At 41.1% G+C, this 20,227-nt stretch overlaps 1 protein-coding gene across 2 annotated transcripts in view; it reads right to left on the bottom strand.

The window, feature by feature from the left end:
• The window catches only part of fgf14 (fibroblast growth factor 14), a 342,659-nt gene that overhangs the window by 111,829 nt on the left and 210,603 nt on the right, over positions 1 to 20,227 (bottom strand). The window contains exon 1 of one of the 2 annotated variants that reach the window (XM_007887031.2): positions 13,860 to 14,158. The exons of the other annotated variant lie outside the window; for it this stretch is intronic. Coding sequence (XP_007885222.1) covers positions 13,860 to 14,055 — 196 coding nt within the window. The 5' untranslated portion in view covers positions 14,056 to 14,158. Of the gene's footprint in view, positions 1 to 13,859; positions 14,159 to 20,227 lie in introns of those variants that run through there. 2 annotated transcript variants of the gene reach the window in all.

Below are 20,227 nucleotides of genomic sequence, written 5' to 3'. Positions count from 1 at the left end.
GACCCTACTGATACCAAACCCATCAACATTTTTGTCATTGGCGCAAGACGCAAGAACCGTTATACAACCGGAGGTAAACACCATTTGTCTTACCCTTTCTCTTACATTCCCTTTTTTTCACAACTTCACAATTAAACACCAAATTATCTTCTTCCAGGCTCAAAATTTCCCCTCATTTGCAAAATTTCCCCTCATAATTCCCAATGTTATCATTCTTCCTTTCATTTCTCAAGTCAACCTTCTCCCTGAAATTTACAAAGGAGTCTGCTCTGACAAACCCATCATCTCAGTTGACTCCTGCTCACCTACAATTTTGCACTTTATATCTGTGGTTGCTCTGATGCCCTTCACTGTTTTGACAATTTCAGAAACCCTTACTTCTATAGGCCCCTCTTTATAATAATAATAATCCTTGCATTCGATATAGCGCTTTTCATGTCTTCTAGACGTCTCAAAGCGCTTCATAGAATATACTGTAAAGTGAATTACTGTACATTTTGTGGGTGAAACGCAGCAGCCAATTGCGTACAGCAGTGTCCCATAAACAGTTGTTGATTGAGTGCCCAAAAGATAAAAAAGTTTTCTTGAGGGATTATTATCAGGCGTGCGGAGTAAGGAAACTTGCCCAAGGTTTTTCCCTGCCGGGAATCGAACCCAGGTGTCTCGCTTGCGAGGCGAGTGCTCTAACTACTGAGTTACAGGACACCACAGGACTCTTTAGCACAAATTACAATTTCCTCTGTGCTTTGTTCCTTCACGAAATTCATTTCTAAGCACTCGCTTTAGTCCCCAAACTAATTTCCGTTGACCACTATCCTCCTCTTGTCTACACACTCAGTAACTTTTTATTTAATAAGACACACTTGTTATAGATTGAAATTGTTGCCATGGTAATTTAATACAGGTCCCAGTTATGGCTAGTTTTTCATACGATATGGGAAACAATTTCTTGTTCCAATCTTATTCAGATCTAATACCTCATCTCTTCCTCCAATACATAAATACATCAATGACTGATATTGTTTGCCGCTCTCACTCTAATCGAGAGAACGCCACACATATACTCCAGCTGCAGCCTCACTGGTGTTTTGTACAGGTTCAACACCACCTCCTCACTATTAGATTTAATGTCTCATCTATAAAATTTAGCAATACGTTTTGATGATGTTTATGAAATATAAGAAATATTATTTCCACTGGAAATACTAGAAGCATAAAAAAGAGAATAAAAGAATGATTTTACACAAAATACCTGATGCTGGGTCAGCTATAATATACAAGAGATTGGATAAATACATGAAGAATTAAGATAATAAAGGTTATTGGAAACGATCAGGAATGGGATTACAGTAAATAGAACCTTGTTTGGGGGTGGGGGGAGGAGAGGAGAGAGGAGGGAAGATGAAAAGTGAAGAGTAATTAGACTCTGTGGGCTAAATTGCCTAATTTCTACGCATTTCATTGACTAAATATCTCTTTTCTATTCGTCCTTCACAAATATATGGTCCATCTGTTGGATTTCCTGTTCGTATCTCAGATAATGCACATTCCACTGTCATTACTACAAAAAATTTCAATGAACATCAGGTGGATTGCTGAGCTGCCTGAACTGGACATCAGCCCAACAGGCATCTGATTGAAAGCTAACTGTAATGGCTAAACTTATTTCAAAATCAAATAATTTAAGAAAGGACATTAGACATAGCAATATTTTTTTAAAATAGAGGCACCAAGGAAGTGGTGTCACAAATTGTTTTCCTTTACTGCTCATAGGGTTAATCTTAAAACTATTGTTTTCAAATTTAAAATTGTGCACGAATATGGAAATTCCTTAAAATTCTTAAAACTATTTTTTAAATCAAGACTGAACATGTGAGCAGCATTAGCCATCTCTGCAACAGACCATAGAATCCATTTTTTATGACTGCCAGACAATCCTTTAATCCTTTATGTAACCTATACACCCCACTTCCATTCAATCTAGGCCCATTTATTCTGCTGGAAGTGAGTCAAAATCCTCGTAAAGTGATTAGGAGTGGGAACCCTGCTTTATATTTTATGCTTCAAAACCTGAATGGCTGGTAACCGGGCAGAAATCTGCACAACTAACTGCACATAAGTGTTTTCCACTAACTTGTGATGAATTAATATTTAATATTATTAAACCATAGAGACTGTAATTTAAATGTTCTTGCATTTGTGTGTAATTTTGGGACCATTTCTAAGCATTTGTATTGCAAAGGTGCAAATTGCTTTCCTGGCTGAACCATCTGCTCAATGTGGTTTCAGCAGGCAAATACCAGCCTGCAAGCACATGCCTCAACTTCAATTTAGAATGTATTTTTCTCATTAATTTGGTACAAACAGGGCAGTATAAAGTGTGTATTAGTGCTTCTTGATTTGTTATGTTTGGCTCAAAATCAAAAATTTGATGCTGGAGTTTAACTATTGAAATTAAAGGCCTTTCTTCTTAGTATCATTTTTAAAGGAGTATCATGTTCATAAGAACACTTGGCAAACCTGTTCTGTCTGGAAATTGTAGCTCATTTTCATCAGAGAAATAATCTGGCTAATATATTTTTGCGTGTATTGCCAAACAGATGAATAATAACAATAATAATAATCCTTGCATATGATATAGTGCTTTTCACATCTTCTAGTCGTCTCAAAGCGCTTCACAGAATAGACTGTAATGTGAATTGACTGTATATTTGTGGGCGAAATGCGGCAGTCAATTGCGCACAGCAGTGTCCCACAAACAGTCGTGGATTGAAATGACCAATTTATTATTGTTTTTTTTTCTTGAGGAATTATTATCAGGAGTGTGGAGTAAGGAAACTTGCCCAAGGTTTCACTCTGCTGGGAATTGAACCCAGGACTCTCACTTGCAAAGTGAGTGCTCTAACCCTGAGCTACAGACTCCACCTTTATTTGTTATAGATTTCCCAATCGCTTTTCTTGATGAAAAAAATCATAAAGATCCAAATTATAATCAACTTTGACATGATTTAGTTTCTTTTCACTATCTCTACAGAATTTTTATGAAGCTAATTTTCTTTAAACAATAAGCACTGATTATATCATGCAGGACTAAGGAAGAAGGGGCGGGAGGGATTATTGAATGCACCAGTGAGAGGGATCTGAATTAACATGCATAGTTCAAATGATGCAGTCACTGAAGCACCCCGTATTTATAACTGAACCTATTTATTTTCTTCGCACTGTTGGGTTAATTTAATCCGCCATCTAGCAGTACCATTTAAACAAAAGCACTCAGAAAGAAATTAATTTAAAAAAGTAAAGATATTAATCTTGATTTTTAAAACATACCATTGCTGGTGAAGTTCACAACAACAGGATAAAAATTTATCATATTTCATAAAAGATTCAATGTAATAATTATGAAATATTTCTTATTGCAAAATCTTTATAAGTTTGTTGCTGAGTTTTCTGAATGCTGGAATTTTCTGCCAAATTAACTTTGATAGGTGGTTTCACCATATTTATTTGTATCAATAATAAAAAGTTCTATATCAAAAACATGCACGAGGCAAGCTATGCAATGATTATGTGCATTCAGCAGTTTAATCTGTATGCAAGATTACAGGTCTCATTCACTCCGGGTAGCTACAACAGAATTTGCTTGGAGTACAGCAAGTGGCTGATTTCTACCAGAGATGAGTAAGCTACTTGTCTTCATACGTGCTGTTAATAATACGTGAGATGAACTCCTCTGCCAAGAAAACAAACAGCACTGAATAACGTTTTCAAATTTCACTACATATTATATTAGTTTGAAATGGCACTCCACTACTAGGTACCTATACTTGATGAAGCATTTCTATAGCACTCCTTCATAACTCCTTTATCTTTAGTGCCAGGTACAACTTCATATTCAAAGATAAGCCATTTCTTAATAAACAGCTGAACATTGTCATACTGTATTACTGTATTTATATTCATAAGATTACTATTTTTATATAATTTTTGATTCCCAATAAAAAGCTTACTAAAAGACGCAGAGGGGAGGTGAGAAGAATTTTTTTCACGCAGCGAGTTGTTCGAATCTGGAACGCATTGCCTGAAAGAGTGGTCGAGGCCGATTCGATAACAACCTTTAAAAATGCGGTGGACGGGTATTTGAGGAGGACGGGTTTGCAGGGTTATAGGGAAAGGGCTGGGGAGTGGGATTGACATTAATTGCTCTATTCAAAGAGCGGGCACAAACTCGATGGGCCGAATGGCCTCTTTTTGTGCTGTACAATTCTATGATTCTATGATACTTTTGAATGAATGATGGCAGCCCATTCCAGAGCAACAGCACACAACTGAAAACAGTGATTGTTACTTGGAAATGATCAACTGGTCTACCAACAAACATGGTAACGAATCAACACAGAAGAGGTCATTCAGCCCACTGAACTGACAATTTACAAATAATTGGTGGCTTTTAGCTCTTCTTGTGGTGTTGATAGAGTGTGGATTACAAGTAGGATGATGTAAACAGGAGTTTGTTTCCCTTGCTCGGGGTGCAAATCCCTGACTGTCCAGCGCCTTCAGATATCTTCCTGACGTGAAAGACACTATACAAATTAATTTGTTGTTGTTTATCAGACAATTGTTTGATAGAAGTGTTTTGCAATAAGATAATTTCCCATCAGGATCATCACCGGGATATCAGACCAGTGATGTCATGTTCTTTCATAAATAATAATAATAATCCTTGCACTTGATATAGTGCTTTTTCATGTCTTAGAGACGTCTCAAAGCACTTCACAAAATATACTGTAAAGTGAATTGACTGTATATTTTTGTGAGCGAAACACGGCAGCCAATTGTGCTCATCAGTGTCCCACAAACAGTCGTGGATTGAGTGACCAAATTATCATTATTATTTTTTAAGGGATTACAATAACTTGCATTTATATAGCGCCCTCCACACAGAGTAGCGTCTCAGAGTGCCTAATAGTGGCGGAGCCTGACTCTGAGCCAGGGTGGGGGGGCAGGGAGGTGACGGTAAGCACGGTCGAAAAGGAAGATTTTCAGGTCGGACTTGATAAAGGGGAGAGAGGGGGCAAGGCGAAGGGTTGAGGGAGAGTGTTGCAGTATCAGGGTGTAGTGGTTGAAAGCGCAACATCCAATGGTGGGGCAGAGGGTGCAAGGGACAAGTAGGTGCCAGTCAAGAGGAAATGCCGAGTGGTTGATTGGGGTGTGAGGAGGTCGGAGAGGTAGGGAGGCACCAGGGAGTGAATGGATTTGAACACAAGTGTGAAGATCTTGAAGTCGATCCATTCGGTGATGGGGAGCCAGTGGAGCCTGGCCAGAACTGGTGAGATGTGGGTACAAAGTTTGGTCTGGGTCAGTATGTGGGTGGCAGAGTTCTGAATGAGCTGAATTATTTGAATAGTGGGCCTGGGGAGACCGGCGAGGAGTGTGTTTCAGTAATCCAGGCGGGAGGTGACGAACACATGGACAAGGGTTTTGGCTGCATTTGGGGTAAGGGACGGTCGGAGGCGGGCAATGCGTCGGAGGTGGAGGAAGGCAGTCCTAATCAGCGACCGGATATGGGGGAGGAAGGACAGCTGGGGGTCTAACCAGATGCTAAGATTGTGCACTGGTTCGGTGAGTCTGAGGGAGAGCCCAGGGAAGTTGAGGTGTTTAGATCCGCAAGAGTGAAGACCTTGATGGAAGCCAAAGAGTATGCCTTCCATCTTGTCCACATTCAGCTGCAGGAAGTTTACACACATTCAAGCTCTGATGTCTGCCAGACAAGCTGATAAAACATCGGCGGACCTGGAGTCGATGCTGGAGGAGGCAAAGAAGATTTGTGTGTCATCTGCATACATGTGGAAATTTAAGCTGTGTCTGCGGATGACATCGCAAAGAGGGAGTATGTAGATGAGGAAAAGAAGGGGGCCAAGGATCATTACCCCTGGAAGAGCAATCCACCAATTGACTAACCCCCAGATTCCTACTTACTGCTAGGTAACCAGAGGGGTGTGGAGTAAGGAAACTTGCCCAACATTTCATCCTGCCTGGGAATCAAACCCAGGTCCGCTTGTGAGGCGAGTGCTCTAACCACTAAGCTACAGAACTCCATTCACTGTTTCCTGGGAGTATACAAACTCTTCATACCATTTCACAGCACCTTAAAATATTAAGGACATGTACAACTTAATAATGCGGATAAACCTGATCTTAATAGAATTAATACTTCAAGAGGTTACACCTTTTGAAGTTTAATAAATGCCAGAAGGTGCCTTTTTTCTTAAACACAGCACCCCAAAACAAAAGGCAAACTACTCTAGTTCCACATTCTTTGAAGATCCTGAAACAAATACAAACATATAAATATGAAGGGTCATGATTTATGAGACTTTCAAATGTGAGTGTGTGTTATCAAGATCCTTCTTACAAGTAAAAGAAGAATTGCAGTGCATTGAAGTGTACTCGGGTTCAGTGTATTCTTCATATTCTATTGTTCATCTTGAAATAGTTCTTAAAACAGGATGAATGCAGTAGCAGGGATTGTGCCCTTGGACTAGGGAGGGAAAAATATCAATCTGGATACCCACTAAATAATGCCCTCTAATGAAAAATGCATCAGCTGCATGTCAGCTGAGGACAGGATCAGGCCTCGGTTGCTTTCACTCAGTTGAATAGCCTGTCTAGTGCATTTATGGCCACATGGGCACCAGAGGGAAGCCAGTGCTTATAGAACTGGAACCCAGCATGAGGAAGTTTCTTCAGTAGAAAAGCAAGAAAGCCGGTCTCAAAACAAATTCAGAGAAAAACGCTTCCGTGAAAAAATTTCAGCAAGTGCGAAATTTCCTTATTTGTTATCACATGTATGAAATAGCAGCTTTGGTTTCACATGGAGCCCTGCAGTGTAGTGGTTACTACACTCATCTCGCAAGTGAGAGGACCTAGGTTCGCCCATAAATATACAGTCAATTCACTTTACAGTATAATCTGTGAAGTGCTTTGAGATGTCTTGAAGATATGATAAGGCACTATATCAATTGTAAGGATTATTATTATATCAAATGCAAGGATTCATTATTATTATGAAATGTAACATGTTCATATATGTGAAATTCAATTGGACATTTTTTTCTGAAAGCAGAAAAATGTATGTACGAATAGCAACAAGAGAAAATCAGAGTTTGAACAGTTTAAACAGAATGGCCATTTTATTTTAAAGCTTTCCACCCAACCTTAGGACTGGCTAAATAGCAGTTTCTGAAATCGTTTTTGAAGGACCAATTACAAAATTATAGTTCTTAATGGATACCGGAGGCAAATTAAACCAAGAAATTTATGATTTTCCACCTTTTCTAAGGCTTCCCAAACAAGGAGGTATTTTGTTATGCTATAAGTAAATAGATATTAAATTCTACAAACTGTGTGAATAGTGCTACAGTTTTGGTAGCACGAACAGAACTATTTTTTTAAAGGCAATGCTTTGCGCTCCAAATATAGCTGCAATTATATTATTTCAATGAAGGGAGGGGAAGATTAGAGGATAGTTACGGATTACTAGTGAAAACTGTCCACAAGAAATAGGCCTGGATTCTCTCACACGAATATCACCAATTCTGGCATTCCTTGTTAATCCATTAATTCTGATGGATTAATGATGGCAATATTGATGATAGATATTAAAGTCATCACATCACAGCAAGAAGGAAAGACAGCATCCTCCTATTCTAAAAGGTAATTTTAGGTTTTTGATTTCATGCAAAATGAGAAAAAGAGAAGAAAACATTCACAAAGTAACTATATAGAGAACCCAATTATGTTCTTGAAGCTCTCCCTTGAGTATTTTCTGTGTTCAAGAGGGTGAGCAGGCAACTTGCTTGCACGTCTCTGTCAAAGCCACGCTCAACTAAATGGCAGGAGTTGCATAAAACCTTCTGATGTTCCCTCACGCCCTGGGGTGAGAAAATCTCTGCTCAGTGCCTCTCTCTGACAGCTCGGATGTAATCACTGTGTGGAAAATAGAGAGCCACAATCTTCGTCCAAATACTGAACTGCGTAGCAAGTCTGTCCTTATACGGCTACAGAGCAAAGCCACTTTACACCTGGCGGTATAGCACTGTGAAATGGGAAGTCATGTTTACACCACCATATTGCTCTATATCACTTTCAGTCAAAAGATAGAAAAGAAAACACGAGTTTTGGCAGGATATGAAAATTCCCAATTTGTTTTTTTTTAAACAATATTAAGGAGGTGACCATGTGATTCACACCTATTTATACTGAGAGGATACAAATTGCAGGTGGTGTCAAAAACAGGCTCCAAAGCCATTTGCACAGTTTGAGCACATATTTATACTGGATGTTTGGTAATTCACTGCCAAAATCATAGCAATTCACTGGCAAATGTAAAATAGAAACACGAAATGAAAGATTCACATGTGGAACTTTCCCAAATGCATTCTGAAAATCAAAATAAATGATATATGCTGGATAGCCCTCTCCCACCAAGTTCAATCTCAAGCAATTCCGGTAGATTTGTAAGACATAACATTCTGTTTGGAAAATGCATATCTATTCCTTAAAGTGCCTATGGTCTTTAGTTCTTCAATGATTCGTTGAATCCTGCATAATGCTCTACAGAATTTCCCACTAAAACTAAGCTCAGTTGCTTACCACAATTAACTAGCAAGGATCTAGCAATTTATCAATATCTCTTCAACTTTGTGATACAATATACTTTTGGAGGACTCTCTAGACCATGATATTCTATATAACACATACAAACAATTTCAACCTTCTTTCAACAATTTTCCATTTCCACTTTAAACCAGTTTAGAAAATAATAATCCTTGCATTTGATATGGAGTCTTATCTCGTTGTTGAGAAGTCTCAAAACACTTCACAGAATATATTGTGAAGTGGATTTACTTAGCATTTTATGGGCATAACACAGCAGCCAAATGCATACTGCAGTGTCACACAAACAATCGTGATTGAGTAACTGCATTTTTTTTAAGGGATTATTTCCCCTGGAAAGCGATCCGCCAACAGACTAACAACTGGGCTTCTATTAGAAGGTAAACAGAAGAAGGCATGTGAAGTAAGCAAACTTGTTTAAGGTTTTGCTTTACCTGGGAATCAAACCCATGTCCTCCCACTAGTAAGTCGCGCGTGCTAACCACTATGCTATGGAATATCGTGCCAAACAAGGTTGCCACAATTTAAACAAAAATGGTATTAAAACGTGCGATTCAAACAGAAATGATACCAAGAAGCAGGGCAATATTTGTTAAAGAGAAGTAGCATTGCTTTTCTAGTCTTTTTAGTGACATGCTGGATAATAGATGGTGAGCAGCAATTTATAAACCAGCACATCTGTCAAGGATTTCCACGGCATCATAAACCGCAAGAGGAAAGCATGAGAATAATTTGAACTTCTGAGATTGCTCTAGTGTCTATGCCAGCTATGTGATTCTTTTAAAATAACCTTCATTTTAAAATGTTCTCGGCATTACACAGTTCAGGCAAAAAGGTAATGGATCAAAACGTGGAAGCAGATAATATGAAATGTTGTTGTCTATTCTTTATTTCCAACTAATGATTGAGACAAAAATATATATATATTATATTCATATAAAATGAAGATAAGTTAACGTTTAAATTTGAACCTATGTTCATAATAAGCACCAATCTGGAAAATAATGGTTTACTGTTGGAAATAAATCCTTCGTCCAACAACACGGTGGCATAAAATGGATTTCCCTACAATGAACAAGGTCAAATGGGCTATCAATGCTGTATATAATCTATGTAGAGTTCAAACCATGTTGTAAGGACATTAAAACATTACATTATTTCTGCAATTAATCCACAGATTGTTCTGAAGAGAAGTATTCAAGATTGTTGAATTCTGGTCATGCTGTACTTAAGTGTTGAAATTTTACAGGGATACCTCAGCGATTCAATGCAATGGGTAGATTTACATTGTACAAATCTCTAAAACATTACAGGCAACAGATTAAAAAGAATGAAATTATTTTATGTCGACTCTTAATGTTCACTGGAATCTATTGTATGTAGTTAGACATTTCAGTGTATTCATACCCATTAAATTCCAATAACATTTCTATATTTGTATTTTTTAGAGGGTTGGAAAGTCAAGGTTGCATATACTTCATTTATTCTGAAAATGTTGTCACTGTTTTATGGTTTCCTGTACCTCACTGATACTACTTAATTTCTTTCACCCAAATATTTTATATGTAAAATGAAGAATTTTCACTCAAGTTCTGTAATTCCTTTTTAAGATCTGATAGTTTTGCTGGATTAATAGTGACAGAAGACACTAATCACATATTGGGAAATTACAGCAAATGTCCTTTGGTTCCTAAGAATAGAGACATTATCTATTATCATGGTATGTCAGCCTGGGTCACTGGTGGCACTCACCCCTCTGAGTCAGAAGGTTGTGGGTTCAAGCCCCACATCAGGACTTAACTCACAGAGTCTAAGATGACACTCCAATGCAGTGCTGGGGTGCGTTTCATTGTTGGAGGTGTGGTCCTTGGAATGAGACATTTAACTGAGGTCCACCAGTGTGCCTGTTCAGTTGGATATCAAAGATCCCTTGGCACTATTCGAAAAGTGAAGAGAGTTTCTTGTGGTTTCCTGCCCAACTGTCCCCCAAATAAAATTGGTCAACCACTTCATGGCTATTTGTGGGACGTTGCTGTGTATAAATTAGCTGCTGCTTTTGCTCAGAAATACACAGTCACTCAACTTCATAGTAAATCCCATGAAGTCCTCCTGATGTGAAAGGCACTATGCCAAATGCAATGATTATTATTATTTATCATCTGACAACCATCTTGCTCTTCATGTTTTTTTAAAAAAAGCATCTAATGTTTACATTTACTGAGATAAATCAACATTTTTTTTCTTAATCAACGGCACTTCCACTGAGCTGCATTTAATCTATTTACTTCTGTGCACGACCTCTGATGCTATTAGCAATCAGTTACATTCTATTTATCATCACAAATATGAAATATTGCAAAGATAGATTACCAGTACAATTTTGTGTTAAAAGTATTAGCACTGAAACCATTTGAAACTGAGATCAGTCTCAAGGATTGTCACTGACATTCAAGCAGTGATACTCATTTATTGGAAGCTGACTGAGATCAAGACATTGTTTATAGCACAAAACACATTTAAACCTCTCACAGGCTTACACATTTCTCTAAGATGAGGTGGGTAATAACCACAACTAGATTTAAATCGGTGCAAGAGATAATGAAAGACTGAATTTTTATAGTTTTAATAACTCAATTAAGTAAATAACTGGATTTTGAAAATAATGTATCCAATAATATTACATTTAATGTAAAAAGATATAAAAATCTAATGCAAATGAATCTTTTTTCTGCTGTACTACACAACATTTCATCTACATCACTTGATGGTCATTCATTTCATGTTTGTGAGACATTGCTATGCACAAAATTGACTGCCTCATTCATCTACAGTGTCTGTACTTTACATTAAATCCTCTGAAGTGGCTTGAGACATCCTCCTAACGTAAAAGATGATATATCAACTACAAGGATTAGTATTATTGTTAGTAGCTGAATTTACTAAAACTCTACCTGTTCATTTTCACTCAGGTAATCTCAACTTATACCCCTATAAGTTTTACATACACAGCCCGGCTATATTAAATGATGGAGAAATATTGAATTAAACAGCCACTCATTTGTAACATTTATAAATTTAAGGTGCTGTACAATGTCACATTTTCAATCCTCTCAAAGTCTCTCGAATTGACAGCTACGTAACAACTTAGCATCGGTTACATTGGGTGGAGCGCATTCGTACTTCCATTTGTTTCAGTTTAACTTATTGGAATTGAGGTACATATATAAGAAGATTCTTTAAAATAAATGTCAATGCCTTAAAACTAGCTATCATGCTAAATAGTCGAAGGTGCAAAGTCTCACTATGATGATTTCACCTACAATGTTCACTACCTCCCAATATGGTTGCAGCAAAGGTTATTGGAAATAAAAGTAATTCTCCTTCAACATGTAGCTTGGTTTTGTAGATGGATGATGATGATGTAATAAAAGTGACCAATGGAATGCGATTATGCAGTGAATAATAAATGCCAGGTCTAAAATGAAACTACCAAAGATAAACCCTGACTATGGGTACAGCAGTATCGTAGATACAGCACAGGCGACATCTAATATATTATTGTTGTGGAGCCTGCATTCCCCTTGGATTTTCTCATATTACGGTGAAACCATCACTGAAGCAACTTTCGCGCGCACTTACTCAATAAGATGTTTTTGTTCTTAGTTGAATATTATTATTTTAAAGGACGTTGTTATTACGGGGCCTTTTCAGATCTTGCTCTGACTGATAGCGACCTTTAGTTGCGTAAAGGAAAATTGTAGCACTGTTCATCGTATGGGATTTAATGCTCATTTTTAGTGCATAATTTGTTAAATGTCTTACCCTTTTGCTGACCACTAAGAGCAATACCAATTCTAAGGAAAGGTCCAATTACCTGAGCAACACCTTCCAAGTCCTGACGGTATTCAAACCATGTTCAACTTAGAAACAGAATTGTATAGCACAAAATAGAAGGCCATTTGTCTTATCCACTGGTGCACAGTCTCCCACTTGAGCCATCTACTCTAATCCCATTTTCCAGCTTTCCTTGATGCCCTTTAGTATTATTCCTCAATCACATGTCATACAATACACACAGATTGTGGCAGTGGCTTGTTAGTGTGGTAGATCGAAGTTAGGCTAGATAATAAACAGCACGAAAATGTTTGGCAAAAACAATATCTAACGTTTTAACATAGATGGTCAGAGCATCGCTGGGCCCTGTGTGTGTGGGGGTGTGGGTGGGGTGTGTGTGTGTGTGGGGAGGTGGGGTGTGTGTGTGGGTGGGGGGGTGTGTGTGTGGGGGGGGGGGTGTGTGTGGGGGGGGTGTGTGAGTGGGTGGGGGTGTGTGGGGGGGGGGTGTGTGGGGGGGGGTGTGGGGGGGTGTGTGTGTGTGGTGTGTGGGTGTGGGTGTGTGTGTGGGGGTGTGTGTGGGGGGGTGTGTGTGGGTGTGTGTGTGTGGGGGGTGTGTGTGTGGGGTGTGTGTGTGTGGGGGGGGTGTGGGGGGGGGGGGTGATCAGGGATCAAGTGGAATCAGACAAAAGCGAGGGGCTGTACACCACTGAAAATATATTCACTGGACATGCGAAAAAAAAAGTTGTCTGGCATTGCTTTAGTTGGTGTCACGATACTTCAACAGCCACGAAACCCTTAGAAGGCAGAGACTGGGTATGGAGTGCGACGATTTAGTCGGAATTAAGCGCCAACACCGAATATAAATATTCCCTAAAACCCCATGTTCCACCTGATGATTCCCAGAGTCGGGTCCACACCTCCCCCGAACTCTCTGAACATGGGAGAAATGTGCACCTTTTAGTAAAAAAAAAGCAAACTGCGGATATTTCACACGGTTTTTCTCCCCCCGACCCCCCCCCCCACCCTCTCTCTCTCTCTCTCTCTCTCCAATGTGTGTGTGTGATGGACATCATCAGAACATATATGCATCACCTCCTCTCACTGCCCCACTTGATGATTCTCCGGCATCCTTCAAAAACACTTTGCACCGCACCAATAAAACACCAAACACACTGCCCCGTCCGTTACATTCAACCCCCAGTAAAACCCCCCACCGGATCCCTCGCACTCCGGGGGCTGCAACACGAAAAGCATTGCCGTTCCTTAAATTGTCATCGGGTTTCACTTTGCTTAAAGCCCCCCCCAAAAAAACAACACACACACACACACACGAAACAAAATCCAACCTGGTCTCCTTAACCTCCTCTTTTTCATCCCAAAGATCCTGACTTTGGAAAAGATGTCCACCAGGTTTCCATTGCAGGCCCCCCCCTTCTTCTTGTGGGGACTGTTGATACGTTTGGTGGCGACGGGTCGATCTAAGTGATGCTCTCGAGCCTGTCTTTTCTGGCGGATCAGAGAACTGGCAATAGCCGCTGCCATCGCCACTGCTCAACACTGGATGGTGAGTAGAAAGAAGGCAGAGGGCAGAGGATGGACTCGATCCAGCGCACCTTTCTCCCCCTCCTCCTCCCCTCCCCCCTCCCCCCCTCCCTCCCCACCCAAAATCAATGGTGGCTTTCAACGCTTCAAGTCCTTCATGATGAGTTTGTATTTTCTTGATCGCAACGTCTCTGGTTAAATGTTCTCCCGCCGGCGTGAGGGTGAGAGGCAGTCGGACTCCCTCACTGCTGAGCACCACACGTTCGCCATCCTGACCCCCGGTCCAAAGCCATCCCGACCGCTCTCCATCAGAGCCATCTCTAGTCCGGATCGCTGGGTGTGTGGGGTGTGTGGGGTGTGTGTGGGTGGTGGGGGGTGGGTGGGGGTCTGACTGAAGCCCACCTCTGGGACCGTTGACCCGCGGTGGGTTATCTGACGGCCGTGGTTCCCTGTGCGTTGTTTATCTGAATGTGGAGGAGATGCAAACCCGAACCCTCCGCTGCTCGTGTCTGTCTGTGGCGGACGGGGTAGAAAAATGCTGAAATGACTCCCTCTGTGGTTCGTCGTTCGGTTCACATTGTAGCAGTCGGAACGGATCCCTTTAACCGGAGCCGGTGATGCTGTTCAAAAAAAAACCTGGACGTGCAGCATCAGGTTTCACGAATCATCACCAAAAAAAAAAAATCCTTTTTGTGCTCTTTTCTCTGGAGGTGACTGACGTCTGATCCGAGTGACAGCTGCGCACAAGTAGATAAAGTTTCTCAGACTCTCTGGGGATGGGGATGGGGTCGGGGGGAGGGGTCCGCTGTCTCGCGTCAGATCCAAAGTTTTTTCCGGCTCTTCCACAGACTGTCATGGTCTTCCGTGTCCAACGGGATGGGGGATGGCCAGTGGGTCGGGAGGCGCTCTCATGCTCGCTGTGTCCGGCAGTGGGTTTGCCAGGACCCGGGCACACACAGGCGGCCACAGCCGTGCGCTGCCTCTCCCAGACATGGCAGCCACTCCCGCTGGACTCCACCCTCCCCCGGCACTCACTCAGGATCTCCCTTCCTCTCCCCTCCCTCTCCCCGCACCGCGACGTGCACCCGCCGCCGTCTCCCTCCCTCCCTCCCCCCCCCCTCACAACTCCGATCTGTCACTCAATCCGCTCCCCAAAGCCCGGAAAAGCCCACACTGCAGACCTGCTGACGGGGAGGCACTGGCTACATGGTGACATGCTTCAGTGGTCTGATCACTCAAAGGTGCCCCAGTCACCGAGTACACCCTCTGCCCCCCCCACACACACACACTCCCCCACGTGTCTTTCACATGAAGAGGATGCTCATCACTCTCGCCATTATGCCTATACATTTTTAACACCGGGAGGAGCTAAATACTGTCTGTGCTAAATGCCATCGCACATCTGCCTTCACATGTGAGTGATTAAAGCTGCCGGGTCTCCGGGGGGGATAGACACACACACAGACAGACAGACAGACAGACTTCCCGGCGTGGCAGACATTCAGGACCGTGGACAGCGGCTCAGCTCCCACTGCAGCTGTCACCCGATCGGCGGCCCAGCCCTGACCGTCCCCGGGACTCTGGATAAGTTTCCATGTCTTGGCAGCAATTTGCAGCCCGGGACAGCCCAGTGGGGCTGAAGGCAATCAATGCAAAGCGAGAGAAAGAGGAGGGAGACCCCGATGTAAAGGAAACGGAGTCCATCAGTAATTGCCTTCAGAGGCTTGCAATGCTACGTGATTCAGGAATCTCCCTCGGCTATCCCCCCCTCCCCCTCTCCCTGTGCTCTGTGTGCACTTGGCTAAATGCCCGTCTCCTGCAGCCACTCTGTCGGAGTGATCTCAAGTTAACCCAACAGAACACACGAGGTCAGGAAGGATTCACTTCGGCGTTTCTCTCCCACACACTTCCCACTGACGATGACTGGGGCTGCAGCCGCTCAGAGACGAGGGGTGTCCGAGGTTAGAATCAAACGTTTTGACACCGCATATGTAGCATTTCATTAAAAAGACAGCTTCCTAGGGACAACTTTCTCCCTCTTTCCTCCTCCTCCACCTCTTCTTACCAATACACCCCCCACCCCCACACCCACCCCCCGGACACACAAACCCCGTCTCCAGCTTTAAATGCCAAAACAGCTCTCAGCTTCTCTTGTGCAAACCCGGGGTGGAAACTCAAGGCAGCCATCTGCTGTTGCACCTGCACTGGTACTTCACTCTCAGCCCATACATGGCACTTACATTTAGCATCCGAGATCACTGGACAGGGATTTGTAAACAGGGGAATCCTCTTGGCAACAGATCGAGCTGTACATAAAATTGCATTTAAAAGGGCACCACTCTCTTCCTAAAACCAAACGTGCATGTTCTTTCTAACGAACAGATTTAAAACTCATAGCTGTGGTCAACCGCAGGCGTTTTTAAACATTAAATTGCTTTAAAAATCGTATTTTTTAAATTCTGAATGAATTGCATCGTTATCGTTGTGAACTAAGAAGCTCTCTTTACACCCGTACACACTACTGGGGGTTAATATGGCAATTCCGATGTTGTGGGGACTTATTTTGGAGTTGTATTTTTTTGTTCCAAAATACAAACCGTTTTTTGAAAAAAAAAGCTTCCCGTTGGCTGCATCACTGTTGTTTATTGAAGCAGCAATACTCGGAAAAACAAAAATCAAAATAATCAGTATTGCGAAATGATGGGAGAAATATATCGGGTTGTATCGAGGGTTATTTCATCCTAAATTGTTTCAGTCACATATTGTCCTCACCCAGCTTGGTGCAATAGGGAGTATACCAGTGAAACCCATCTACTGTTTTATGTCCAATATAATCCTATCTTCACTGTGACTTCAGCAGGCTTTTGCTAAATCTAGAGAGATTAAATTCGACATATAATTCTGACAGTCCAGTGTATTGCTGTACTGCAGTGTAACGATAGATGGAAATGCGGAGATATCCCGATTTTGCTTCATTCATAGCCTGTCCTCTTATGTAAATCAGTTTTATGTGTGATAGCTGTCCTGGCCGATTGAATACTGCATGCGTATCTGACTGTAATTTTAATCAGCAAAACTAGCTTAACCATCTAAACACAATCATAATTTCTTTTTAGGTTAAAATATTTTGGTGCAAGAACAATGAACATTTTAGTCAAATTAAGAGAAAAACATCCGTTTTGAAGGTACGTTTTTATTTTTTTTAAAAAATCAATTTCTCCTATGTTGACTGTCCTTAAACCAAAAGCGAGAGAAATANTTTTTTGTAACGAGAAACAAAAAGTCAATACTTGGGCATGATTGCAGTATGCCACCAACATGAAAATAAAATGATTGCAACATGAATTACAGTATCAACATATCTGCAGAGCCATATTACTTTACAATGGTAAAATGCAGAAATATTTGCCAAAAATTGTGGGGTATTTGACAAACTTTGTGGCAAATAGGTTGATTGCGCTATTGAGAGACGCATTTTGTGAAACAACCAGATCAAAGCTTCAGGCATACACTTCCCGAAAATGTAGTTATGTTCAAAACACTAAAAATGTTAATTTAAATAGTGGAGCATTTTTAAAAAATACGATCAGAGCTGCTCCGCCTACAGTACCAGCAACGAGCAAACAGGTTTGTAGCAGAGGAATGTGTTTTGTAGCCAATGAGGACATCTGTAGAGCATTCAGTGGAAAAAGTTTGGCTGCACTTTTCTATTGGCCTAGCTTATAACCATATTATATTATATTATTATATAGCTTTGATAATATAAGCTTTGATAATATAATGATATATTATGCAGTTTCAGTCATCTTTTACCGGTATTATCTGCACTCCATTTTACATTCCATTTATTTTTAGGGCTGCTTGTCACAATAATGATAGTCCCTATCATTTTACAATCCATCCCTCTGCCCCAACCAGATCCATCATCTGCCGTTTCTGTCAACTACAACATGATCCCCAAAACAGGTACATCTATCCCTCTCCTGTCCTTCCTTTTGGTAGAGACGAGTCTTAATGTGATTCACTCATTTCCTCTTCTATCATCCCCACCTGGATCTTCTTCAAAGGCACTTTTTCCAGGAAACAGCAGCAGATGCAACACTTGTCCGATTATTTTTTTCCCACATCATTCCTCATAGTTCTAAACATTCCTCCGTGAGACAGATATTCAAGGCCACCTCTTCCAATTTGGTGAGAGTTTATCAAAGGCTTTGCCTCATCCCAAGTGTCTGCTACCGGGGATGGGAGGCCATTTTACAAAGTTCTCCATTCTGTCCCATCAACGTGATCCCTTCTCTATGAGGTTCCACTTCAACTTCTCGTTTAATTCACAATCCGAGCTTTCTAACACTGCACTTTTACAGTGCTCAAACCAAGTCCAGTACAACCCTCAATAGCTATATTTTTCTCATGAGCCTCAACAGCAATTAGCATTTGTATAGCATCTTGTAACACTGTGTCATGCAATTTACTCAACTCAAGGCCAAACATTGACTTTTAAGATCCTTCAGCATTGTGTTACTTTTACAATGGTCACTGACCATTTTCCACCTTGATGTGCACATCTCCCCACTTATTTCTCTCTCTGACCAAGTAGTTCATGCTTTTTACCAGCACTTCTTTTGGGAGAAACTATTTGTTTCACTTTTATATCCTTTAACATCCTTTCCAACCTTTCCCAATCTTTTAATGATTAGCTATTTAATTTTCTAATTTCTTCTTTACATCTTTTGTTGGGTCTATGTTTCATCCTTTATGGTAAGGAAGTTTTGTGCTGTGAACTCATGCCTAGTAGCAACACCATTGAGTACCCAGCCCTTAATATATAGTATGTCAGAGAGAATACTTTCATTTTTTTAGTTTGAGTTGGACAGAAAGGATTCAAGCCATCTGCTTCACTTAATTTTCCAAGGACTTCACTCCCTCTGCTTTAACCAAAAGTGAAAATATACACATAAGATTTTCAATATACATTTTATTTTCACATAAACATCCTGGATGAAACTCCAATGCAGTGCTGGGTGGGGGGGGGGTTGCAATGTTGGAGGTGCTGTCCTTTGGATGAGACATTAAATTGAGGTTCATGTGGACATTAAAGATAACATGTCATAATTTGAAAAGAGAAGAGTTTCTCCTGGTGTCCTGACCAACAAATAAAGTTGGTCATTCATTTCAAAGCTGTTTGTGGGGCACCGCTGTGCACAATGTCCCTCCAGTCCAGTTTCCACCCAGCCCACAGCACAGAGACAGCGCTCGTCAGAATAACCAATGATGTCCTGTCTATCTGTGACCAGGGCTCCCTCTGCCCCCTCATTTTCCTGGACCTCTCTTCTGCTTTCCTGTTGACTACACCATCCTCCTCCACAGCCTCTCCTCTCATCCACCTTAGTGGGACTGCACTCACATAGATCTCTCTCCCTCAATCCCTTCACCTTGCCCCCTCTCTCCCCATTTTCAGGTCGCACTTGAAGACCTTCTTCTTCTACGGTGCCTATGATCACCTTCCCCCTGGCTCAGCATCGGGCTCCACCATAGTTAAGCGCTCCAAGATACTGTTTGGTGAGAGGAGCCCTATATAAATGCAAGTTGTTGTTGTTGAGTTCTTGTTCGAAATCTCAGTGGGTTCATAAAGTAGTCACTGATGTATTCGCAATTTGCTTGACCTTCTGCATTTGTATAGACAGTTTTGAAAACCCAGAATATCCAGAAAGCATAGGATAAGCCAAAGGAAGACTAGCAACCAGTAGCCTCCGAAGGAGAATCCTTTGCGGATCTTACATTAATAATTCAGACTGCAATATGGCACATAGTACAGAGCATATTGTATGCATGTTCTCATTCTTCCCTTCAAACTGTTGCCGACAGAATGGACCAGGAGTTAAAAGTAAAAAAGAGTTTGTATAAATAATTCAGTAACTCTTTTTATTAGTTTTCTCATTCAATCCCAGCCTTCTTCCAATGCTCTTCTTGATTAAGCTGTTAAGACATGTCAGGACTAACTTATTTTTCTTCCAATCTAACACAAACACTGTGGGGATTTGTGGTTCTGAAATTGGTGAAGGTAACACGTCTGAGATCAGAAGTTCAGAGTAAGCAAATCCATGCATGTCAAACTTGCATTTTCAAAAAAAACATTCAAGTAATCCAGTGGTTATCAAGAGAACTGCAGGGG

This window comes from Callorhinchus milii, unplaced genomic scaffold, assembly GCF_018977255.1.
Source record: "Callorhinchus milii isolate IMCB2004 unplaced genomic scaffold, IMCB_Cmil_1.0 Scaffold4, whole genome shotgun sequence".
In the NCBI taxonomy this organism is placed as follows: domain Eukaryota; kingdom Metazoa; phylum Chordata; class Chondrichthyes; order Chimaeriformes; family Callorhinchidae; genus Callorhinchus; species Callorhinchus milii.
Note: the sequence above shows the minus strand (reverse complement) of the source record. Positions and strands in the feature narration are given on the sequence as shown.